The sequence below is a fragment of the Antechinus flavipes genome, chromosome 3 (assembly GCF_016432865.1).
Source record: "Antechinus flavipes isolate AdamAnt ecotype Samford, QLD, Australia chromosome 3, AdamAnt_v2, whole genome shotgun sequence".
Classification (NCBI taxonomy): Eukaryota; Metazoa; Chordata; class Mammalia; order Dasyuromorphia; family Dasyuridae; genus Antechinus; species Antechinus flavipes.
Window position 1 is genome coordinate 229,789,913 of NC_067400.1, and position 27,278 is coordinate 229,817,190.

The 27,278-nt window shown below is 33.7% G+C and overlaps 1 protein-coding gene across 4 annotated transcripts in view; it reads right to left on the bottom strand.

The window, feature by feature from the left end:
* Positions 1-27,278, bottom strand: part of LOC127553714 (radial spoke head 1 homolog) — a 61,766-nt gene that overhangs the window by 14,259 nt on the left and 20,229 nt on the right. For all 4 annotated transcript variants that reach the window (XR_007951811.1, XM_051984638.1, XM_051984637.1 and 1 more), the window contains exons 4-6: positions 17,351-17,441; positions 11,988-12,123; positions 5,602-5,673 (exon numbers count right to left, since the gene is read on the bottom strand). Coding sequence is in view for 3 of the 4 variants with exons in the window: in XM_051984638.1 (XP_051840598.1) it covers positions 5,602-5,673; positions 11,988-12,123; positions 17,351-17,441 (299 nt within the window). In the remaining variant the exon portion in view is untranslated. The remainder of the gene's footprint in view (positions 1-5,601; positions 5,674-11,987; positions 12,124-17,350; positions 17,442-27,278) is intronic.

Here is a 27,278-nt window from a genome sequence, read left to right on the forward strand (position 1 = left end):
TGACCAGAAAAGTAAACAGAGAAATAAGAAAAGACATTAACAAAACAAATACAAAAATTAAAGCACTTAAGAAATAAACCAGCAAATATAACTAAAAAATACAGAAAACAAGACAAAAAATACTAATTCTCTATATTATTTTGTTTTTTAAAAAAGATATGAAGAAGTAAAGCAAGAGAATTGGAAATAAAAACCAGAACCATAATGTGACACCTCAAGAAATCATTTTCAACTTGCTCAGAAATATTAGAAGCACATGGCAAAATTCAGGGTAAAATTGTTCAGATCACCAACAGAAAAAAAAAGAGAAAAGCCAAACCCAAACTTAATTGACCAAGAAACTACATAATCAGATTTTAGATGTAAGATATCAAAGAACATATTGTGTAGGAAACAAAGACAATAAGCGTTCAAATTCCAAGGCAAAATGATTGGAATAATACAGAATTATTTTATGGCTACAGGAAATCAAAAGAACAGTCGGAATATGTTATCTGAATAAGAAATAGGATAATAGCTCCCAAATAGCCCCCAAAATTTAAAAAGTTGAGCATGAGAAAAGTGGGGTCCCAGAGTGGAGATCTGGCATGACTGGCAGCAATAGCTTTGGGAGCTCTCAGCCTTGAGACAATAAAGAGAATTGGTTAAAAAAAAAAAAAAAAAAAAAGAGAGAGAGAGAGAGAGAGAGAGATTATAGGGACCCCTTTGCTGGCACTAAGTACAGCTAGTTCTGATTGGCAACTCTATTACCCATACCACTCTGAGTAACTACCCTGCTTACAATACCAAAGCAAGAAGTGCTAGTGCTTTCAGCTGCAAGGGACCATGGGCCCTTTTTGGGTAAAGATAAGAATACAGAAGAATAATGACTGTACCTCTCCCAGGATCACATAACCTTGGAAACACCAAAAACTTGCTGATCCCCAGAACTAGCTCTGAAAACAGTATAATGAAAAAGCCTGAAGCTTGGGACAGTGCCTCCCCACACTCAGGTGAATAGACCCCAACTTTAACATAATGTTTAAAGTTAAGAAATAGGCTGGAAAAAGTTGATTATAAAAAGCTACTAACTCCAGCCCTGAAGTCAGGAGGACCTGAGTTCAAATCTGTTCTTAGGCACTTAATATGTCCTAGTTGTGTGACCCTGGGCAAGTCATTTAACCCCAATTGCCTCAGCAATAAACAAACAAAAATTAAATAAACAAACAAACAAACAAATAAATAAATGTACTAAAAAGCTACTAAAGTGGCAGAGACCACTAACACATAAACTCAGAAGATATTGTGAAAATAGCAGTAAGCAAAGCCTTAAAGAAAATTGCTAATTGGATCCAAGACCAATAAGAATTTCTAGAAGGATTCAAAAAAGAAATAAAGAGTGGTAGGGGGAAAATTGGAAAAAGAAATGAGAATTATGCAAGAAAATTGTGAAAAAATTAATAGCTTGGTAAAAAAGAGGCACAAGAAAATACCTTAAAAAATAGTATTGTCCAAACAGTTAAAGCATAAAAATCCACTGAAGAGAACTCCTTAAAAAACAGAATACATGAAAAAAAGAGGTACAAAAACTCAATGAAGAAAATAATTCCTTAAAAAATTAGAATTGACAAAGTAAAAGCTAATAACTCTATGAGACATCAAGAAACAAAACAAAGTAAAAAGAATGAAAAAACAGAAAAAAGTGAAATATCTCACTGGAAAAACAATTCACCTGGAAGACAGATTGAGGAACATAATTTAAGAATTATTGGATTACTTGAAAATCATGATCAAAGAAAGAGCTTAGATATCATATTTCAAAAAATTAACAAGGAAAATTATCTTGTTATTTTAGATCCAAAGGACAAAATAAAATTTTAATACATTTTTTTATTAAAAGCTTTTTATTTTTCCAAATACATTCAAATATGTTTTTCAACATTCACCTTTGCAAAACCTTATGTTCCAAGTTTTTTTCCCTCCCCTACTCATATTAATCCAATATAGGTTAAATATGTGTAATTCTTCTAAACATATTTCCATAATCATTATGCTGTGGCAAGAAAAATCAGATCAAAAGGGAAAAAAACAAGAAAGAAAAAAAAAAGCAAGCAAACAAATAACAACCAAAAGAAGATGAAAATACTATTCTTTAATTCACATTCAGTCTCCGTAGTTCTCTCTCTGGAGGCAGATGGTTTTTTCCATCACAAGCCTATTGGAATTGTCTTGAGTCACCTCGTTGTTGAAAAGAACCAAATCCATCACAGTTGATCATTACACAATCTTGTTGTTGTATACAGGGTTCTCTTGGTTCTCCTTACTTAGCATCAGTTCATGTTAATCTTTCCAGGCACAAAATAAAATTTTAAAGAATTCATCAATCACCTCCTGAAAGAGATCTCTAAATGAAAACTTCCAAAAATATTATAACCAAATTTCAGAGCTCTCAGATCAAAAAGAAAAAATACTTTAAACAGCCAGAAAGAAATAATTCAAATATTGTGCAGCCAGGATCATGTAAGATTTAGTGGCTTCCATATTAAAGTAGAAGGACCTGTATATTTAAAGTATTTATGACACATATTATATATTTGCGGTGGAAAAGAGTTGGAAATCAAGGGGATGCTCATCAGTTGAAGAATGGCTGAACAAGGTGTAGCATATGAGATGAAGTACTATTGTACTTATAAGAAATGAAGAGAGGTTTGGATTCAGAAAAACACAGTAAGACCTACATGAACTGATGCAAAGTCTAAGGAGAAAAATTGGGAGATCATTGTGCACAGTAACAGCAATGTTGTAATGATAAGCTCTGAAAGACATGGCTACTCTGATCAATACAATGATCAAAGACAATTCCAAAAAAATCATGATGAAAAAATGCTATCTACTATCCCAGAGAAAGAATTGATGATCACTGAATACAAAGAGAAACATAATTTTCTCACTTTATTTTTCTTGCTTCTTTTGGAATATGACTAATATGAAAAATAAATTTTGCATGATTTCACATGTACAGTTGGTATCATATTACTTGTCTTCTCAGTGGGTGGCAAGAAGGGAGAGAATATGGTACTCAAAATTTAAAAAGAAAGGAATGTGAAAAATATTTAAAAATATTTAAAGATCTAAGGAATAAAAGTCTATAATGGAAAAAATATGAGGAAGAAGAAATAAAGGAAGTTAACTAATATTTTTGGGAGAAATTTCATGTCCCCATTAAAAAAATCAATATTATAAAGCCATTCCCTAATTGATAAATGGTCAAACAATATGAATAGGTAGTTTTCAGATAAAGAACTCAAAGCTATCTATAGGCATATGAAAAATGCTCTAAATCTCTACTGATTAGAGAAATGCCAATTAAAACAAATGAAAATTAAAACAACTCATACCTTATCAGATTGGCTAAGATGGCAAAAAAAATTAATATTGGAGAGGATATGGGAAAACCAGGACACTAATGCACTATTGAATTATGAATTGATCTAGCCATTACAGAGAGTAATTTGGAATTACTCCCAAAGGGCTATAAAACTGTGTATAACCTTTGGGTCACCAATATCACTGCTAGATCTGTAATCCAAAGAGATTTTTTAAAAAAACAGGCAAAAGGGCCTATTTGTACAAAAATATTTATAACATCTCTTTTTATGGTAGCTAAAAATTGGAAATTGAAGGGCTGCCTTTCAGTTGGGGGATGCCTGAACAAGTTGTGCTATATGACTGTAATGGAATATTATTGAGCTATAATAAATGACTTATTTATTTCAGATATTTTCAGGATGATTTCAGAAAAATCTGAAAAGATGTACCTGAAATGATACAAATTGAAGTAAGCAGAACCAGGGGACCATTGTATATAGTAACAGCAATATTGTATAATGAACTCTGAATGACTTGGCTATTCTCAATAATACAGTGATGCCAAAACTCACGATTTAAAAAATATATATTCTTCTCCAGAGAAAGAATTGATGTTGTCTGAATACACACTGAAATTTACTATTTTCCCCTCCCTCCCTCCCTCCTTCCCTTTCTTTCTTTCTTCCTCCCTCCATCTCTTTCATCCTTTCTTCCTTTTTTAAAGTTTTCTTGTACAAAATAATTAATATGGAAATGTTTTACATGATTGCATATATGTAATCTAAATCAAATTGCTTACCAATTTGATTGGGGAGGGAAGGGAGGGAGAAATAGAATTTGAAACTCAAAATTTACCTGAAAAAGTGTTAAGAATTCTTTTTTTTTACATGTAATTGGGGAGGAAATGCGATATTTTTTTAAAAAATCAATATTATATTGAGAGGAAGGTAATATAGAGAATATCTACTTCTAAGATAGTGTAAGTCAAATAGGGGATGAGATAATAATTGGTCAGAATGTGAAAGGAGAAGTGGACACGAAGCTTTTCAGTTTCTTTTTCTGCTTCTGGGGTGGCAGAAAAGTAGGGAAAGAATACTAAATTATAAACTCCTTGAGAACAGGAACAGTATCTTATTTATTTTTATATTTATCCTAGTATTTAGCAAAGTCATGTCATCTTACATGTCATCTGACCAAAATTTTCACTGATGGAAGGAGTTCCAAATATTCACTCTCTCTTCAATGATAAAAATCAACAGTTTGGCTATAACATATATTCTTAGAATGATGGTTGTTAGCCCAAGATCTGTAAAATTGTTTTTTGAATATTCTGTTTTTCAATATAATTTATTTTCTTTGTAATACTATGCATTTTATTTAATGCACTTAAAAATATTCTAAGAAGAAAACTGTAGTCTTTGCCAAAGGGATCCATTTCACAGAAACAATGAGGGACTCAAAAGTTTTAAGTCCCACTCTAGCTGCAGTGGGAATAAATGACTTATCCTTGGTCACTCAATAAGTGTCAAAGAGGATCTTGATCCAGATCTTCCTGATGCTAAAACTGAATATCTCTCTATTATATTAATTTCCTCTTGATGTACTACACTATTGGTTGTTTGATAAATATTTGTTGAATGGAGTAGCTATCACTTCAAAAATCAAAAACTTCCAAAAAATATCAACACAGAAATATTTACTAATTTAATCTTTGATAGCCATGAACCAATTAGACATTAGATATAGTATGTAAGTGGCACATCTCACACATACACACACACACAGAGGGGAAATTTAATTCTGAATAGTATAACATTAGCTGGATAATGTAATTATTGGGCACTTCAGTCTGGCTAAAATTTGATGTTATTAAAAAAAAAAGAAAGCATTTTTAACATGTCATCACCCACATTCTCGAAATGAATAGTATTAATTACAGGGTAATCATATAATAGTAAAATTAAAAATTTCAATTGAATCTTCAAAGGCAATATACAAAGTTTTCTTGCTAAATATTAATTGCTTATTTTTGACATGCAAGATAGTTTAGACTTCAACAATAAGCACTGTGACAGAACCGAATTTGCAAATGAATGTTTTAGTTTTATAATTACACAAACAAAACAAAAAAGACTTTCCCAGTTGTCTAAATTTTGAAGTAAAATATACTACTTCTAACTTTATAGTAGCAATAAAAGTAATTAAGCCAAATTACTTACAAATATGCTAATTATACTCTCCTATATAACTTACCTTTTGTTTAAGTTCATATTCACCATGCTGCTCACATCCAATATCAAAAATATACTTTCCAGGGCCCACTGGCTATGCATAAAAGAAACAAAACGTTACCACAAAGGATGATGGTTCAACTTACAATACAGATGATTTGTGATTTGTAATAATTTTGTCCCCCAGGCTTGTGATTTAATTAGTGCTGAAACTCCTTTTATCATGGAGATCAATTTCTTAATTGTAACAAAGAAATGTCTGGGATATCAAGAGGTTAAATGGCTTCTTAAGGCCAGTTTGAATAAAGGTAAAACTTCAGCTGAGGTCATTCCAATTACAAGGCAGACTATTTATCCATTATATCACAGTACCTCTCCTGCAACATAATACAGAACCATCTATACAAAACGGGAAAATTAAGAGAGGAACAATAACAAACAGATTATTTGTGTGAGTTAATGATTATTACAAAGTAAAGTTCCTTAGCTGAGCCTAATATACATGAAAACATGGCTTTATCAAGGAAGCTAAGTATTTCCTAAATAATCTTGACACCATTAATTTTCTTAACAAATTCTTTTTTTTTTTTTTTTATAACTAATGGAATATAAAGATTCCATTGCCTTGATCAAACTAGCATGATTTTCAGACTAAGAGTTATGAATTAAGTTTTTTGTATCACATTAAAGTACAACATGATTCCTAAAGAAAAAGGAAAAACTTACAAAATACTAAATCTGCATTTTAAGACACATGAAGAGCCTAGACAAATAGATGATACAATATATTATACAATATAAGAATAATAATAGCACAACTCCCAAAGTTGCTATGAGAATAAAATGAAATATTTGTCTGGGCAAAAACTAATATAAAACATACTATACTTGTATTTGTTAAAATGTTATGTCAATAACTCAATATACTTAATTTTATTTACTTATTCTTTAAAGAACTTGACAAAATTGTCTGAAAAATATTAACTGAGTTTTCATGAGATCCAATTAAACCATATCACACCAAGAGTTTTTAAAAATGAAACTAGACTAAAAAAAGCATAAAAAGTTTGTAAACTTTTTTTCTCTCAGTAACACTGGAGATTAAACTTTAAAGTTTAACATCACAGTCTTGATGTGATCAAATAAGTTAACATATGTAAAGCACTTTGCAAACTTTAAAGCACTATACAAATGTTAGCTTTGAGATAGTTCCAATGATACTAACAAAAATAAAGATGATGTAATAACTAGACCAAATCAAGTATTTATAGAAGAGGTTTATGCTTGAAGCAACTAAATTTTAAGGAAGTTAAAGAATAAAAGAGAGAACAATACAAATGAGTAGGGAAAAACATCTCAGATGATATTGTAATTTATTAAAAGGTGATCACAAAAAAATTATTGATTCATACCTGCTTACATTTACAAAATCTTGATGCAAATGATCTGCACATAAGCATGTGAAAAAATGTTTACACATACACATATATATCTCTCTATATATACATATACATACAGAAATACATATATCATCCTAAATGACAATACAAGAAGAAAACAGGCTTTCACAATAATATTCTATAACAAATGACATTTATAGAGTGACAAATTACTGAAAGGTACATAAGGACCCAAGAACAAGCTGTATTTATTGTTTGTTAACTATTTTTGAAAAATGTTTGATTGGAACAAAATGCTTACTTAAAGACTTTTCCCTTAACAAAGTGTACAAGTTAGGATCACATATTTCACAAAAACAAAACAAAAACTTTGTTCAATGATCTTCTGTTTACTGTCAAGTGGGGCCCTAAACAAGAAATCCCAGTGATGGAGGATACTTACACTAGATCAAATGTGAGATTACCTTTATATAATGAAGAACTACAGATGATCCCATTTATAGATAACATGTAATTGATTAAATTAAGATTCAGAATATTGTCAAGCTTTTTACAGGACTAAATGATAATCTCATTTCCCCTTATTACAACAGTGAAGAGTTCTCCATGCATTTGTTACACATTTTCATTATTTATCTTTAAAACTCAAGTTGAGTTCTGCAATTATGCCCCTAAAGCATAGTGCAAGTCCTTTGGGTTCTAAATCCAAGTGTACAAAATTAGTGATATAGCTTAGGGAAAGAATAAAAGTGGTAGAAAAATTTTGTGCCAAAATGGCTATGTTAACAAATCAATAATCTTGCTATATCCTAAAAAGAAGGGAAATATTTCAAGTTGGTCTATCCTTCATGATCTCTAATATCATCTAACAGCTGCAAAGGACAGTGTTAAAGGTAATATTGAGACCTTGGCTTTGAAGAGCAGCAATTAAAGCCCAAGCAATCACTCCTTTGGTTTTCAGAGGGCAAACAAGGTAGAAGTTTATAGCAATATAATATTCAATACAACTTTCTCTCCACCATCTGACATATAGAAGGTAAAATTCAGGTTTAAAAATATTTTAGTTTTAAGAATTTTATTTGTTGTACAGTAACTGTAGATTTCATGTGTTATAAAAAGTGAATAATGTCTGAAATCAATGATTTTTAAAAAAATGATTAATAGCACAAAATGTCACGGAATTCTAGGGAAATATTAGTGAGAAAAATATTTTGCATATTATCTTTATTATGTGAAATGCATTTTATGGATTATTTCATAGTTACTGTGTTAGGAAAAGTGCATATTATTAGAATAAATGTTCTGTTATAGACAATAGTATTCAGAAATCTCTAGTGAAAGGTTATAGTTTTTAGTGGTCATGAAAATCTAATCTCCTATTTCTCAGGTTCAATGTATCAACACTTGTATTTTTTTCTTTTGTATTGCTTTCTAGGAACTTTAATCCTGTGTGAAAATTGAAACCCATTGAAGATTTTCATTCTTCACTGCACATTGATTGTATCATGACCTCTTCCAGATTGCTTGACCATTTTTCTTTGTAAATTTTATTGGTGGTTTAGCTAAATGGAGCTGAATTTATTATAAACCTTACTCTTTTTAATTTGTGCCTTTTCTGTTTCATGCAGCAATGAATCCGACCCCTTTGTTTTTGGTGCTTTCTACATTTGCTATTCATTTTCTTCTATCCAGACTAGTTTGGACATTTTCAGTTGCTTTATACCGAAATGGATCAGTACAATATATTGGACCTTCAGATGGAGGGAAGAAATCATATCTTCCTTTATACATTTTTTTTTTCTCTATCTGGCTTTGTACTGCTGAGTCTCTTCTACAATCATAAATGGATTCTTTCTCTGTACCAAGGATAGGCAAGTCACTGTCCTTCCTCCACTAACAGTTAAACATAGGATCACTGTCAGGGGCAGACAAGATTGTAGCCACTCCAGCCAATTTAGAAGGGAAGCATGAATTGGAATAATAAGGAATAATAATAATAATTTAGTACTCCATTGCTATTTCAGAAAGTCTTTACATTGTGAGGGATGGGTTTTTTTTTTTTGTGATTGATTACTTTATTAGATGCATTTTTTATTGTTCTGAGGTGGAAATGGTAGGAATTTTACTTTTAAGAAGCTATCAGTCTGCCATGTGACTAGGATTATCACTGAAAGATTATATACAATTATTCGATGATGGAAATGGTTATTAATAACTAATGATTTGGGGAGATCCAAAGTTCCTCCTTTTTTCTAAAGTCCTCATTTCACACCTCAATTTCTGAAAGACATTGCTGATAATGAGATTGAATTAATTTTCTTTTCAATCTTGATCAGAGCCCATCAAGTTGAAGAAACCCATTGTGTTCTACACAGTTATGAGTGAGGATAAATTCTTTGATTATATTGCCCAAGGCTGGGCAATTTAAAAGCAAATGACATAGAATAGGTCCACAACTCATCGCAATATTCATTCTCTCTCTTGTTAACCAATTAATGGTTAATAGCAATTAATAGCTCACACACACACACACACACACACACACACACACACACACACACACACACACACACACACACACACACACACACACACACACACACACACACACACACACACACACACACACACACACACACACACACACACACACACACACACACACACACACACACACACACACACACACACACACACACACACACACACACACACACACACACACACACACACACACACACACACACACACACACACACACACACACACACACACACACACACACACACACACACACACACACACACACACACACACACACACACACACACACACACACACACACACACACACACACACACACACACACACACACACACACACACATGCTTTTGTCATGGATGCTCTTACCCTTTGCCTCTATTTTTTTATAGACCTCTGTACTAGCTGCACAGATGATAAAAATGTTCAGGGATTTGGTTCAACTCAATTATTTAATGTGTCTTGCTATTATTTTGAACAACCTAGAACTGATTCCAATCAATGGCAATACTCCATTGATAAATTGGGGGTTTTGACATGCCAGAAGCACAGTATGTGTAGTATTTTCCACTTCCTAGGGAAATTTCTAATATTTCCCAGATTTGAAAAGTTTTTTGTCGTTCTGTCCTCCAAGTACAAACCCTTTCAAAGGTACTGATTTCTCATATCTCTCTAGAATAATAATAACACAATGGTCACTTGAAAAAACAGAACATTCCACATCTTTAACTTTATGATTACTAACTGTGTATTTCTCTTCATCCTGTTTTCTGTGGTTTATGCTTTTATTATTTAAAATCTCATTCCCTCCTCAAAATTCTATTTTGCTTCTGACCATTGCCTTCCTTAATTGATCCTCCCTTTTATCATCTTGGGTCCTCTTTTGCTTTTTCCTTTTCCATCCCAATTCCTTATTGGAAAAGATAGATTTCTATCCCCAATAAATTTGTGCATATAGACTTCCTCTTTGAATCAATTTAAATGAAAGTGAGGTTCAAATATTGCCTACCATCCCTTTTCCTCTTTCCCCTTTACTACAAAAGCTTTTCATTGACTAAGATGACGGGAAAAGATAATGATAAATTTTGGAGGGATGTGGGAAAACTGGACACTAATGCATTGTTGGTGGAGTTGTGAACGAATCCAACCATTCTGGAGAGCAATCTGGAATTATGCCCAAAAAATTATCAAAATGTGCATATCCTTTGATCCAGCAGTGTTACTACTGGGCTTATATCCCAAAGAAATACTAAAGAAGGGAAAGGGACCTGTATGTGCCAAAATGTTTGTAGCAGCCCTGTTTGTAGTGGCTAGAAACTGGAAAATGAATGGATGCCCATCAATTGGAGAATGGCTGGGTAAATTGTGGTATATGAATGTTATGGAATATTATTGTTCGGTAAGAAATGACTAACAGGATGATTTCAGAAAGGCCTGGAGAGACTTATACGAACTGATGCTGAGTGAAACGAGGAGGGCCAGGAGATCATTATACACTTCGACAACGATATTGTATGAGGACATATTTTGATGGAAGTGGATTTCTTTGACAAAGAGACCTGAGTTTCAATTGATAAATGACGGACAAAAGCAGCTACACCCAAAGAAAGAACACTGGGAAACGAATGTGAACTATCTGCATTTTTGTTTTTCTTCCCGGATTATTTATACCTTCTGAATCCAATTCTCCCTATGCAACAAGAGAACTGTTCGGTTCTGCAAACATATATTGTATCTAGGATATACTGCAACATATCCAACATATAAAGGACTGCTTGCCATCTAGGGGAGGGGGTGGAGGGAGGGAGGGGAAAAAAAAAAATCGGAACGGTAATATGCTAGCATCATTAATAAATGCTAATTACAGGCGTAGCTAGGTGGTGAAGTAGATAGAGCACCAGGACCTAAATTCAAATCTGACCTCAGATACTTAACATTTCCTATCTGTGTGACCCTGAGCAAGTCACCTAATCCCAGTTGCCTCAGGAAAAAAAAGCTAATTATCTAAAAACTCTCTTTTGAACTTTTTAAACATCCCAATAATAAATGATCAGATCTTTCCTGAAGAATAAACATTTGATTTCCCAGTTTTTGAGGAGAGAACATATTTATAAAAAAGCAATTAAAAGATTTGACAAATATTTTTGGAGAGGTACAATGAAGAAACAGGAAAAATTATGTGAGAAAAAATATTATTGAGATATTCATAGACAAAGTCTCATTTCACCTAACTCTTGTTCTTCTGTTGATAATAAAAGCAGAAATGGAAGATAATGATTCATAAAGTAAGGCAGAGGATTTTTAATGCTTTCATATATCATACCACACTATCCTTTCTTAGGATGTCACCATATTTTTTAAAATTTGAATTTTAGTACTTTTATATTATAATTTTGACATATTGACAGATATTTATAATAATATTTTGATATATTTATTAAAAAGTTGAACTTTTATAATTACTTACATTTTTTCCCATAAACTTGCCCTGGTATCTGTGCTTTTGGTGAATGAGTTCTCCTGTTCCCTGTTGTTGTCCATTTATCCAAGTACCGACATACTTGGAGCCAGTATCAGCATAGAAGTAAGTTCCTCTCCCATGTCTGTTTTAGGAAGGAATACTTTAAACTTTTCTTAGGTTAAAATTAAAGAGTTCAATTGATTGAGAAATGAAGTTTTACAGGTGAAAAAAAAATGAAAAAGAAGGTAAAGACATTTTGCTGGATGTAGAGGAAAAAGCAGAGGATTAGGAGTCAAATAATGTGGGTTCACTTCCCTGACTTCTACTTACTGTGTGACTTTGTAGATTTAAAAGTTCAAAAGGATTGGGGAGATCATTATTCTGTATTTGAGCTACATTTGGGAGATAGCTTATAGGCCTCAATTATCTCATCTATTATTGGACTAAATAATGTCTAAAATTCCTTTTGTCCCTAAATAAAAAGCAAAACTATAAAATATATTATAGTTTTCCTCTTTGGTGGATGGTTATGATCTCTTGGAATCTCAGAGTTGGAAGGGACCCCCAATTCGCCTTTCTAAGTCTAGTTCAATTTATAGCTAAACAAGAATACAGTCTATAAAATCCCCAAGTGGGTCTCTTGTTCCCTCTAGGTAACTCTAATTTTTAGGAAGCTTATCCTTATATCAGGACTTGAATCTGTCTTTGCAGCATTCATTTATTGTTCTAAGTTGTGCCTTTGAGGACCAAGAAGATATATCTGATTCTCTTGCACATGACATGTATACTTGAGGACAGTTCAGCTCTTCAGTTATATAGTATTTTAACCCTAATTCTTTTAAATGGTCTTTAAATATAGCATGATCTCAGATTATTTTAGCATCCTGGTCACATCGTTCTTTGATCATCTTTCCAACATATCAATGTTCATTCTAAAATGTGACAAATAGAATTTAATGCTATAATTTAAATATAGTCTGATAAGAACAGAATGCAATAGAACTATCACTTCCCTAGTGTTCCCTATGAGCATACAGCTAATAAATGTGTTAGAATTTGAATCCATGTTTTCCTGACAGCAAATCTTACATACAATATTATTCATATAATAAAACTTAATTGGGTTGAATGCAACATCTTATAGCTTGTAAACCTGCCCTAATAGATGGATTGTCCTTGTTATTTCTGCAGTAAGGAAGGTAGCAGACAGGCTGAAATTGTAAAACAGAGTCAGTGACAAGATAGAGAAACTGCAGACAAAAAATAGAGATTTGATTTAGCTTTCTCTGCTACCCATAATTGTCTTAGCAAGAGACTTCACCTTAATTTATAGTAATTGTTTTCCAGATCTTCTATAACTATATATGTAAATATGTGTAAAACTATAATTATATATAACTATATATAACTATATGTATATAAAACTAGTATAACTAGGCAATGGCCATTTGACCAATAATAATTAAACAACTTTGGGGTTCAGGGTTTCTCAGTTTTTCTAAGTGTTAAGATTCTCCTATTGGGCTATGCAAAAGAATGGCATGGGAAAAGATAAAGAAAAAGTCTATGCCAAAGAAGAAATATCATTTTCTCTGCCATCTTTTTCATCTGCAAATGAATTACTCAAAGCCTCAAATTCATTAAGAGACATAGAATTGCAAGGTATAGGGCAGCTAGGTGGCTAGATTAAATTGATTAGAGTGGAGGAGCCAAGTTCAAATTTGATCTCAGATTTATGACTCGGGGTAAGTTACTTCACTGTTTGCCTCAGTTCTTTCATTTGTAAATGAGATAGATAAAGAAATGGCAAACTATTTAGTGTCTTTGGCAAGAAAATCCCAAATGGGATCCTGAAGAGTCAAAACAACTAAACAGTATTTCCTGAAAAATCATCCTCTTACATTTCATTGACTTACAGACTTGTTCCTTATGACTTAAAATTAGCTTGGTTCTAAAAGAGGCACAATCTTACACAGGGGAGCTCCACAACATTGCTTATTAGGAGAAAAAGAACACATGTCCAATTCAATGGGCAAGACTGCTAAAAATAAGACTGAAAGCTGACAAAGGAAAGCGGACTGCCCCAGGATCCTTTTTTATTGATGTGGATGGATGGGAAGGACTTAGGAATTTAAAGTAGAGGAACTGACCCTGTTAACAAATGAACTGTACTCAATAAATAAGAGAGCCAGTCATGCAATAAACCAGATGTTTTTAAACATGTTTTTAAAACACATTTTTTGGTTCTTTTATTTGATTCTCCCAAGAGTTGTAGCAAAAGGTAAAACTTCTCCTAGCTCCCCTGTTCACAATGGCAACGAATGAATGAATGAATGGGCATTTTTAAAACACTTAATCTGTGCCAAACTCTGTACTAAGTACTATAGATATAAACATTATATTTTATTTTATTTAGCTGAGGCAATTTGGGGTTGTGTCACACAGCTAAGAAATGTTAAGTGTCTGAGACCAAATTTGAACTCAGGTCCTCCTGATTTCAGGGCTGGTGCTCTATCCACTGCATCATGTAGCTGCCCGAAACATTACATTTTAATAAAAGAATACTAACCAGTCATAATTCAGAGATATTGATGCTTGGCTTCTAGACCACCTTAACAAAGTGAATATTTTATTAAAGTGAGCCATATGAATTTTTTTGTTTCCAAGTGCATATAAAAGTTATGTTCACACTATACAGTAGTCTACTAAAGTATACAATAATATTAAGTTTTTTTAAAAATGTACACATCTTAATTAAAAATACTTTCTTGCTAAATATGCTAATTATCATCTAAGCCTTCAGTGAGTTTTAATCTTTTTACTAGTAGAAGGTATTACCTCAATGTTGATGACAACTGGCTGGTCAGAATAGTAGTTACTAAAGGTTGAGGTGACAGCGGCACTTTTAAAAATTATGACAAAAACAACAAAAAGATAACAAGTTTGCCACATTGCAAAAAAGCAACAGACAAAAACCAGCAGGTTTTGTGGAGTACTTAAAGCTTGATGAAACATTAAGATACATCATCCATTGCATACTGGATCATAGTCATCCTGGTTTTGTTTTACCACTGAACTGGAGAGAGTGCACTGACTTGCATATCTACTTGCATATGTGTGCATATATATATGTGTGTGTGTGTGTTCCTTTTCAATACTATTTCAAAGAATGGCATAAAACTTTTAACTTTAGTTTTTCCAGCAGTATATTCAATTCCATAATTCCCCTTTTGTCTATGTTTCTTTTAGATTTGCCCAAAACTGAGAGGGAAATAAAACTTTCCTATTATTATTATATACACTTTGCAATTCATTTTTTTCTTTATAAATTTAGATCCTAAAGCATTTAGAGTATATGAATTTGCTGCTGATTTGTTTTAATATCTATGGTTTCTCTTGGCATTATGTTATTTACTTGTTTATTATTTATATGCTAGGAATTTTTAGTTTTGCTTTGTCTGATCACATTATTGCAACTCCACACAGGAAACTCAAGTTAAAGGAGTTTCATCTGACTTAGGAGATCAAGGGGAAAGGCAGAGGCTAAGAGGTTTGCTAAATAAGATTTTCAGAGAAGCAAAAAAATTAATGAGTAGATCCCCGAACATCCCAGTTCACATTGTGCATCCCTTCCTGGTTGTGAATTGGTTGTGAAGAGGTATTGAATGATGAGCACATTATGGATTATGAACCTGCTTCGGCTACTTATTTAGCTTTTGGAACAAAATGTTCTCATCTGTTCTACTGGCAAAGTCTTCACATGCTGGGGTTAAACACCCCCCTAACTCATCTAAAAAAAATTGTCACCTGGTTTAGCCCATCTACTGAGGTTTACTGGAGTGTGACTGCTACATATGGTAAAGTTTCTTGGAGGACAAGTAGCCATGAAAAAAGACTCAGCAAGCCATCAAACCAGAAGTACTAGGTGGTTTTTTTTTTTTTTTAATGTACTTGTAAAGAATATATAGCCTTCCTAGATATTCATATTCTCCTATGTATGTGTCTCTCTACTTTTGACCTCTATGTAACTATCACATATTCATGATGCTTTGTGTTCTTACAGCATAGGTTAATTCAGGTTTATGGAGAAGATGTTTTATTACCATACTTGACTTCTTTACTAAGCAAAAGAAATGCCTTTGCTTTTAGTCAACTGTATCCTCTGGCTGAATATTGTGGGTAAACTTAACTAGTGTGATTTCATGAAATACAGCTTTAACAGTGTGGAAGTACAGAATATCTTGAATCTGGTATAGTCATTCCTCTAGGGACTCAGTCTGTCAGAGTGATTTGGGTTGGAATCTCAGGCAGGAACTTACATAGTTATATAACAGAAATTTTTTTTCCCCAGTTCTATCACACACATTGGTCAAAAAGCGGGGAGATCCTTAGAGAGGAGGCAATCATGGAACTAAACTTGGCTTTCTAAACATTGGTGGTTGGTTATAATAATTTTGTATATTATTTTAAAAGGCACACAAAATTGGCACACATTTCCTAGAAATGAGTATGGGACTATAATTCTTCTATGGGATTTAACAAAACCTCTTTTATGGCAATAGCTAATTATTTATATAGCACATTAAATTGCACTAAGTAATTTATATACATTATTTCATTTAAGGCCCACAACAACACTGTGAGATAGGCATTTCATATATTGCTATTTCCATTGTACAGATAAGAAAACAAAGTTTGAAAGAGATTAACTGATTCAATTCTGGCCAAATGAATTAAGTATCAGAGGAGAAATTAGAATTAAGGTCCCCTCAGAGCTGTTACACTTGAGGAAAGTTTTACAAAATGCAAAACAAAGTAATACTGTTCTACTTCATTTAAGCATTGAAGGAAAGTTCATTTGGTATATATCAACTGGGAAACATTTCATGTCATAGCTTCCTGTGTTACCTCATTATTTTTTGCTACCAAGAATCTAAATTCAGTTTTTTATACATTGATGAAGGTTAATGCTATGAGCACTCTTCAAATTTCAGCACCCTGAGGTAAAGCATCGATCACCATAACCTGATTATAAGTTCACGGAATCCAAGTGTACTTTATATCCTATATTATTTTATGCTCTATTGATAATGAGAGCAGAGGCAAAAGCTGCCTTCTCTAGTTGTAGGATGAAAACTTTTCCTACATCAGCTTGTGGAGGACTGTCTTAGTAAGTTATTGTGAACCTGGTTTTCTGACATAGAAGCCATAGAATCATACTGAGCAGATATATTCCAGAATGCTTCCTTCCTAATTCACATAAGAATCTGTTAGTTGTAGTATATGAATTTTCTATAATAAATCTAAAGACACATCAGAGTCTTTTTGCTTGCTTAAAGAAACAGTAAAACAACAAATAAAAAACAAACCTTTGGCCAGCAAACCACTGTCCTGTATATGTATCATTATTTGTATATTGATATACTCCAAAGCCTTGCCTTTCATCGTTTACCCAGTTTCCTGAAATGGATAATGCAAAACAAACAAACAAACAAACAAAACATGCCAGTATAAGAAATCCAATTTGGGCTGTCTTTGAAATTTTATAATTTACTAGGGTATAATACACACATATCTAAAGAGAAATATTAATTGTTTGAATAATAAAAAGCATTTTTCTAAAAGAAATCATAACTTTCACAAAGACCTTTAAATGATTGGTCAATCAAAGTATTTATTGAGTACGTAATGTATATTAGGCACTTATACAAATAGAAGACATAATTTCTTCCCTAAAGAAGTTTACTAGGCTGTCACACATGAATCAATCGAAGAAAAAATATGAGAAATATGAGAAAATATAAAATATGATCTGTGCTAAATTGTATAGTATAGAATATATTTCCAGCATTTCAGAAAATTATAAGGACAATGGAGGGCTACAGTAGGAAGGTTTTACATGGGGTAATAGGATTGGCGCCTAGAACATTAGAATTACATTTCACTTTTCAGATGAGCTAATGTGTTATTCTTCATTGTTTTTTTATACTATGGATGAGGAAACTGAGACACAAGGTGGTGATACAGTTTGCCCACACAACCAATTTGAGTGGAACCAACAAAAGAATCTAGCTTTATTTTAACTTTCGGTCCAGTTTTCTTTCCCCTATGATATATTTTTCCCCCCAGTTTTTAAGAGAGTTCTTGTTAATTTCCTAAATCAGAATATGTATATCTAGGCCTGAAATCCAGCTTTTTCTTTCTTTCTTTTTAAAATAAAACAATAGCTTTATTTTTTTCAAAATACAGGCAAAGATAGTTTTCAATATTTATCCTTGCAAAACCTTGTGTTCCAAATTTTTCTCCATCCCTCCTCTCTTTTCCCTTGTTAGACAGCAATCAATTCAATATAGGTTAAGCATGTTCAATTCTTCTAACTATATTTCCATACTTATCATTCTGCACAAGAAAAATCTGATCAAAAAGGGGAAAAATGAGCAAGGAAAAAACAAGTAAGCAATAACAATAAAAAAAGTGAAAATATGATGTTATGATCCACATTCAGTCCCCACATGCTCTTTTTGGATGCAGATGATTCTCTCCATTACAAGTCTATTAGGATTGACCTAAATCATCTCATTGTTGAAAAAAGCTAAGTCCATCACTGTTGATCATCACTTGTTCTTGTTATTGCTGTTATACCATGACGCCTTGAAGAGTGATAAAGATATTGATGGGTATACATTTTACCCTGTTTAACATATATTAGATTACTGGCCATCTAGGGGAAAAGGTGGGAGGGAGAGGGAAGGTTTTGCAAGGATTAATGGTGAAAAATTATCTTTGCATATGTTTTGAAAATAAAAAGTTTCAATTAAAAAAAAGTAAAAAAATGCTACCTGTAAAAAATAAATAATAGATAGATAGATAGAATGGAATAGAGAAGTTCAAGGGGATGGAAACAATTATGGTGTATGAGTACAATGAAAAACATTGTCTTGTCTAAAGCAGGAGTTTTGAGTTGGAAAGTGGTGAGCTTTCAAAACAAAACAATAACAAAGATTACTTAGCTAGGATGTAGGCCCTTGAAAAATGGTCTTAGAAATCCAGTATATATTTTTGGACTTGATAGCTACAGTAGCTTCTTCAGCAATAGAGAGATATGGGATAACACATAGTATCTATCATCTTATAGATTTGGAAAAGTAAAGCTGTTTATTTATTCTTGGGCATTTGTGATTCAATTCACTGAGAGTTGGTTTAAAAAAATGGTACATAATTCAAAGATTTAAGATTCCCAAAGATATAGTTGTCATATATTTTCCCAGTATAGGGACCAATATTACATAGTAATAAACTCCCTAAATCAAGGCACCTCCCCCACCTAAAGGTTACAGCAGTTCTTGAATTGTTTGTGTTATGGAGAACATAATTCCTACTAATTTCATGTGATAGATAATTACCATCAAATAACTATCACAATACAGATTCCAGATGGTTTTATTTTGCTTATAATATATGTTCAGAGCTCAGAAAAACAACTCTTGTTTGATGAGTAGGGTTCTGACATAACTTAATTTCTTTTTAATATTCTTTTATTTTTAAAATTTTAGTTGTTCTAATTCTCTCTATTGCCACTCCATCCCCTACATCCATTGAGAAAGCAAGCAACATGATATTAGTTATCTATGTGAAATCACGCAATATATATTTTCATATTAACCATATTTAAAAAAAAACAAGAAAAAGAAAGTGAGAAAATTATCCATCAGTTCTCTCTCTGGTGGTGGATGGTATTTTTCATCATAAGTCCTTTGGAAATACCTTGCATCACTATATTGATTGCAGTAGACAATCATTACAGTATCATCATTACAACATTGTTACTACTGTGTACAATGATCTCCCAGTTTTTCTCCCTTGACTTTGTATCAGTTCATAAAACTCTTGCCATATTTTCCTGAAACTACCCCCTATCCCCGTCCCTATTATGTAGGGCTAAAGAGATGGATCCATTTCTCTTGCTTTTAACATTTTATTTGTGAAATTATGGCAATCCCTGACTAAAGTTTTACTCTGATATATCATGGTAAGGAGATAACCCTAGGCTATACCAATTAATCATTAATTCAGAGAAGTCCTACTAAATTAAAAAGACTTTGAATATAATTTTGTAACAGACTAGTTCTGAAGTCAATCCTATCATGATGTCAATAGATTCATTAATAGATGAGTTCACTCACAGAAAATTCTACCTGATGATTTTTTCCCCCAAAGGCAATCTATGTTTTGGCATAAAGGCGCTACAAATTGCCTCGCTGAAGGAAGTACCATCAAAAGATGAAATAATAGTCCTTCAAAAATGTCTTATTGAAGTTTGTTTTTATATTATTTTCTATTCACTATCAACAAATTCTCCTTGTAATTGTGATAGCTCTCTGGCAAAAAATCTTTTGAGGAAGATCATGGCCAAGGAACAGACAATGAGTGAGTGACCTTGACTCCCAAACCTAACCCTCTTACTTTTGGGAAAAGAATATTTAAGTAGAAGATGGAGAAAACTACAGACACATAAGCTATATAAAGAGACACAAAAACAATGAGAAAGAAGAGATGTGAGCCCAGGAACACAGAAATGTACAGCTTCTAAAGGGATCCTGTTAAAGAGTGGAGATTTATGTTTCAGATAGTCAATAATGGAAATTCTCAGCTCCTGGATAATGAGAGCAAACCAAGGAGCAGAATTGATCTTGTGACCCTATTAAGTGCTAAGCACTGTGCTACATGCTTCACAAATATTGACTCATTTAGTCTTCATAAGAACTTTGGGAAAAATTCTGTATACCAATAAAATCAAAGATCTGTTTCAGAAAAAAAATGTTTTGTACTAACTATTATGGCCCAATGGTTTTCATTAAATATAGAAAAACCATTGGATATCTTTTAAAGTATATATTATGTTGTTTAAATACATTTTAGACTTCCGGCCAAGATGGCGGAGAGGAAATACACTTCTGTGTAATCTCCGTGTTTTTCTCTCACTATTCATTTCATTTCATGCCTCTGAATTAATGCTCGACTGAAAAAAAACCATACAATTACTTACCAAGAGAAACCATCCTTGAGACTCGTCAAGAAAGGTCTGTTTTTGCGCGAGGGCGGGGACGGTATTTGGAAGCAGTCTGCGGGCAGCAGCTGCAACCAGAGCACAGATAGCAGCTCAGAACCGGGTGGAGCGGAGAGGGGGTAGGACGCGATCGCAGCCGTCTCTGCGGCGAGAGCTTTGCTATAGGAGCAAGTCAGCAGCCCAGCAGAGAAGCTAAAAACACCGGGGGTGAAGAATACAATCCCAAACAGCTGGAGTTTCTCGGGACCTGGCCACCCCTCCCCCACAGTGTCTTAGCCCGCTCGGATCTCAGAGCGCTCGGATCTCAGTGCGCAGGCGCCATAGCACAGTAGGACCTGTGCCTCACGAATACCCTGCCCCTCCCCCAAAGAAAGCAGCCTCCATTCAAGGGGTTTTTTTTCCTTCTGTTTCTTTGATAGTTTGTCTTTGATAAATAGACAGAATGAGCAAGAAACTGAAAAAGAATTTAACCCTGGACAGCTTTTATACAGATAAAGAGCAGACTCCAAACCCTGAGGAGACTAAAAACAAACAGTCCCCAGGTGAATCCCCGAAGGAGGAGACCTTATGTCCCTCAGCACAGATGAATCTCATGGAGGAAATTAAAAAGGCTCTCACAAGGGAGCTAGAAGAAAAATGGGAAAAGGAGAGGGAGGCTCTGCAAAAGGAGAGGGAGGCTTGGCAAAAGAGCCTGGAGAAGTCAGTTAAAGAGAGAGTGGATAAAGAAACCAAATCCTTGAAAAATAGGATTAGTGAACTGGAAACAGAAAACAGCTCTCTAAAAAACAAAATTGGCGAAATGGAAAAAAATTCCACAGAACAAAAGAACTCAATTGGACAATTAGAAAAAGATCTTAAAAAAGTGAGTGAAGAAAATACCTCACTGAAAATCAGGGTCGAACAATTGGAATTGAATGACTCGAGGAGACACGAAGAATCAGTCAAGCAAATCCAAAAAAATCAAACAATGGAAAAGGATGTGAAATACCTTCTGGGGAAGACAACAGACCTGGAAAACAGATCCAGGAGAGACAACCTGAGAATCATCGGACTTCCAGAAAAGTATGATGAAAAAAAAAGCCTGAACACTATCTTCCAGGAAATTATCAAAGAGAACTGCCCAGAAGTCATAGAAACAGAAGGTAAAATAGACATTGAAAGAATTCATCGATCCCCTACTGAAAGGGATCCTAAAATCAAAACACCAAGGAATATAGTGGCCAAATGCCAGAACCCTCAGGCAAAGGAAAAAATACTGCAAGCGGCTAGAAAAACCCAATTCAAGTATCAAGGAGCCACAATAAGGATCACCCAGGATCTGGCAGCATCCACATTAAAGGATCGAAGGGCCTGGAATATGATATTCCGAAAGGCTAAGGAACTTGGTATGCAACCAAAAATAACTTACCCAGCGAGATTGAGCATCTTTTTCCAGGGAAGAAGATGGACATTCAACGAAATAAGCGAATTTCATCTATTTCTGATGAAAAAGCCAGAACTTAACAAAAAATTTGATCTACAAGCACAGAACTCAAGAGAAATCTAAAAAGGTAAAGATTAATCTTGGGAACTATATTTCGGCTGTAAAGATGTATAAAGAATACATGTATACCTTGTTCTAGAAACTAGTTGTGGAAAGGACATTGTACTAGAAAAAAGGGAAAGTGGGGGTACTACATTTCATGAAGAGGCAAAGAAAACCTAGTATATCTGAGAGAAAGAATGGAGAGGAATGAAAATAGTGAGTATTTTACTGCTTTCAGAATTGGCATTAAGAGAAGAATTTTAGACATATTCAATCTATGGTGAAACTTCTCCCACCTCATTGAAAAGTGAGAAGGGAAAAGTGAAAAAGGAAGGAATAAGCTAAGTGGAAGGGAATACGGTAACTGGGAGGGAAAGGGGTAAGTTGGGGGGGGGAACTCTAAGGGGGGGGAGGGATACTGAAAAAGGGAGGGCTGTGAGAAGCAAGGGGAGCTCACAAGCTTAATACTGGGAAGGGGGGTAAGGGAGGGGGTAAGGGAGTAAGAAGGGAGAAAAGCATAAACCGGGGTTAACAAGATGGCAAGTAATACAGAATTGGTCATTTTAACCATAAATGTGAACGGGGTAAACTCCTCTATAAAGAGGAAGCGGTTAGCAGAATGGATTAAAAGCCAGAATCCTACAATATGTTGTATACAGGAAACACACCTGAAGCGGGGTGATACATGCAGGTTAAAGGTAAAAGGTTGGAGCAAAATCTACTATGCTTCAGGTGAAGCCAAAAAAGCAGGGGTAGCCATCCTGATCTCAGATCAAGCTAAAGCAAAAATTGATCTAATCAAAAGAGATAAGGAAGGGCACTATATCTTGCTAAAGGGTAGAATGAATAATGAAGAAGTATCTATATTAAATATATATGCACCAAGTAGTGTAGCATCTAAATTCCTAAAAGAGAAATTAAGAGAGCTGCAAGAAGAAATAGACAGTAAAACTATAATAGTGGGAGATCTCAACCTTGCACTCTCAGAATTAGATAAATCAAACCACAAAATAAATAAGAAAGAAGTCAAAGAGATAAATAGAATACTAGAAAAATTAGATATGATAGATCTCTGGAGAAAATGTAATGGGGACAGAAAGGAGTACACCTTCTTTTCAGCAGTTCATGGAACTTATACAAAAATTGATCATATATTAGGACATAAAAACCTCAAACTCAAATGCAGTAAGGCAGAAATAGTGAATGCATCCTTTTCAGACCATGATGCATTGAAAATTACATTCAATAAAAAGCCACAGGAAAGTAGACCAAAAAATAATTGGAAACTAAATAATCTCATACTAAAGAATGATTGGGTGAAACAGCAAATTATAGACATAATTAATAACTTCATCCAAGAAAATGATAATAATGAGACATCATACCAAAATGTATGGGATGCAGCCAAAGCGGTAATAAGGGGAAATCTCATATCTCTAGAGGCCTATTTGTATAAAATAGAGAAAGAGAAGGTCAATGAATTGGGCTTGCAACTAAAAATGCTAGAAAAGGAACAAATTAAAAACCCCCAATCAAACACTAAACTTGAAATTCAAAAAATAAAAGGAGAGATCAATAAAATTGAAAGTAAAAAAACTATTGAATTGATTAATAAAACTAAGAGTTGGTTCTATGAAAAAACCAACAAAATAGACAAACCCTTAGTAAATCTGATTAAAAAAAGGAAAGAGGAAAATCAAATTGTTAGTCTTAAAAATGAAAAGGGAGAACTCACCACTAACGAAGAGGAAATTAGAGCAATAATTAGGAGTTACTTTGCCCAACTTTACGCCAATAAATTCGACAACTTAAATGAAATAGAAGAATACCTCCAAAAATATAGCTTACCTAAACTAACAGAGGAAGAAGTAAATATCCTAAACACTCCTATCTCAGAAAAAGAAATAGAACAAACTATCAATCAACTCCCTAAGAAAAAAACCCCAGGACCAGATGGATTTACATCTGAATTCTATCAAACATTTAAAGATCAATGAACTCCAATGCTAAATAAACTATTTGAAGAAGTAGGGATTGAAGGAGTCCTACCAAACTCCTTTTATGACACAGATATGGTACTGATACCTAAACCAGGTAGGCTGAAAACAGAGAAAGAAAATTATAGACCAATCTCCCTAATGAATATTGATGCTAAAATCTTAAATAAAATATTAGCAAAAAGATTACAGAAAATCATCCCCAGGATAATACACTATGACCAAGTAGGATTTATACCAGGAATGCAGGGCTGGTTCAATATTAGGAAAACTATTAACATAATTGACTATATCAACAACCAACCAAACAAAAACCATATGATCATTTCAATAGATGCAGAAAAAGCATTTGATAAAATCCAACAGCCATTCCTAATAAAAACACTTGAGAGCATAGGAATAAAAGGACTTTTCCTTAAAATAGTTAGGAGCATATATTTTAAACCTTCAGTAAGCATCATATGCAATGGGGAAAAACTGGAACCTTTCCCGGTAAGATCTGGAGTGAAGCAAGGTTGCCCACTATCACCATTATTATTCAATATTGTATTAGAAACACTGGCCTCTGCAATAAGAGTCGAGAAAGAGATTAAAGGAATTAGAGTAGGCAATGAGGAAACCAAACTATCACTCTTTGCAGATGATATGATGGTATACCTAGAAAACCCCAGAGATTCTACTAAAAAGCTATTAGAAATAATTCATAATTTTAGCAAAGTAGCAGGATACAAAATAAATCCCCATAAATCCTCAGCATTCTTATACACCACCAACAAAATCCAAGAGCAAGAGATACAAAGAGAAATTCCATTCAAAATAACTGTTGATAGCATAAAATATTTGGGAATCTACCTACCAAAGGAAAGTCAGGAATTATATGAGCAAAATTACAAAAAAGTTTTCACACAAATAAAGTCAGACTTAAATAATTGGAAAAATATTAAGTGCTCTTGGATAGGCCGAGCAAATATAATAAAGATGACAATACTCCCTAAACTAATCTATTTATTTAGTGCTATACCAATCAGACTTCCAAGAAAATATTTTAATGATTTAGAAAAAATAACAACAAAATTCATATGGAACAATAAAAAGTCGAGAATCTCAAGGGAATTAATGAAAAAAAAATCAAATGAAGGTGGTCTAGCTGTACCTGATCTAAAATTATATTATAAAGCAGCAGTCACCAAAACCATCTGGTATTGGCTTAGAAATAGATTAGTTGATCAGTGGAAAAGGTTAGGTTCACAAGACAGAATAGTCAACTATAGCAATCTAGTGTTTGACAAACCCAAAGATTCTAAATTTTGGGATAAGATTTCATTATTTGATAAAAACTGCTGGGATAACTGGAAATTAGTATGGCAGAAATTAGGCAAGGACCCACACTTAACACCACATACCAAGATAAGATCAAAATGGGTCCATGACCTAGGCATAAAGAACGAGATTATAAATAAATTAGAGGAACATAGGATAGTTTATCTCTCAGACTTGTGGAGGAGAAAGAAATTTGTGACCAAAGATGAACTAGAGACCATTACCAATCACAAAATAGAAAATTTTGATTATATCAAATTAAAAAGCCTTTGTACAAACAGAACGAATGCAAACAAGATTAGTAGGGAAGTAACTAACTGGGAAAACATCTTTACAATTAAAGGTTCTGATAAAGGCCTCATTTCCAAAATATATAGAGAACTGACTCAAATTTATAAAAAATCAAGCCATTCTCCAATTGATAAATGGTCAAAGGATATGAACAGACAATTTTCAGATGAAGAAATTGAAACTATTACCACTCACATGAAAGAGTGTTCCAAATCACTATTGATCAGAGAAATGCAAATTAAGACAACTCTGAGATATCACTACACTCCTGTCAGATTGGCTAAGATGACAGGAAAAAACAATGATGAATGTTGGAGGGGATGCGGGAAAACGGGGACATTGATGCATTGTTGGTGGAGTTGTGAACGAATCCAGCCATTCTGGAGAGCGATCTGGAATTATGCCCAAAAAGTTATCAAACTGTGCATACCCTTTGATCCAACAGTGTTTCTATTGGGCTTATACCCCAAAGAGATACTAAAAAAGGGAAGGGGACCTGTATGTGCCAAAATGTTTGTAGCAGCCCTGTTTGTAGTGGCTAGAAACTGGAAAATGAATGGATGCCCATCAATTGGAGAATGGCTGGGTAAATTGTGGTATATGAATGTTATGGAATATTATTGCTCTGTAAGGAATGACCAGCAGGATGAATACAGAGAGGCTTGGAGAGACCTACATGGACTGATGCTAAGTGAGATGAGCAGAACCAGGAGATCATTATACACTTCGACAACGATATTGTATGAGGATGTATTCTGATGGAAGTGGATTTCTCTGACAAAGAGACTTAACTGAGTTTCATTGGAGAAATGATGGACAGAAACAGCTACACCCAAAGAAGGAATACTGGGAAATGAATGTGAACTATTTGCATTTTTGATTTTCTTCCCGAGTTATTTTTACCTTCTGAATCCAATTCTCCCTGTGCAACAAGAGAACTGTTTGGTTCTGCAAATATGTATTGTATCTAGGATATACTGCAACATGTTTAGCATATATAGGACTGCTTGCCATCCTGGGGGGGGGGGAGGAGGGAGGGAGGGGAAAAAACGAAACATAAGTGATTGCAAGGGATAATGTCGTGTAGAAATTATCCT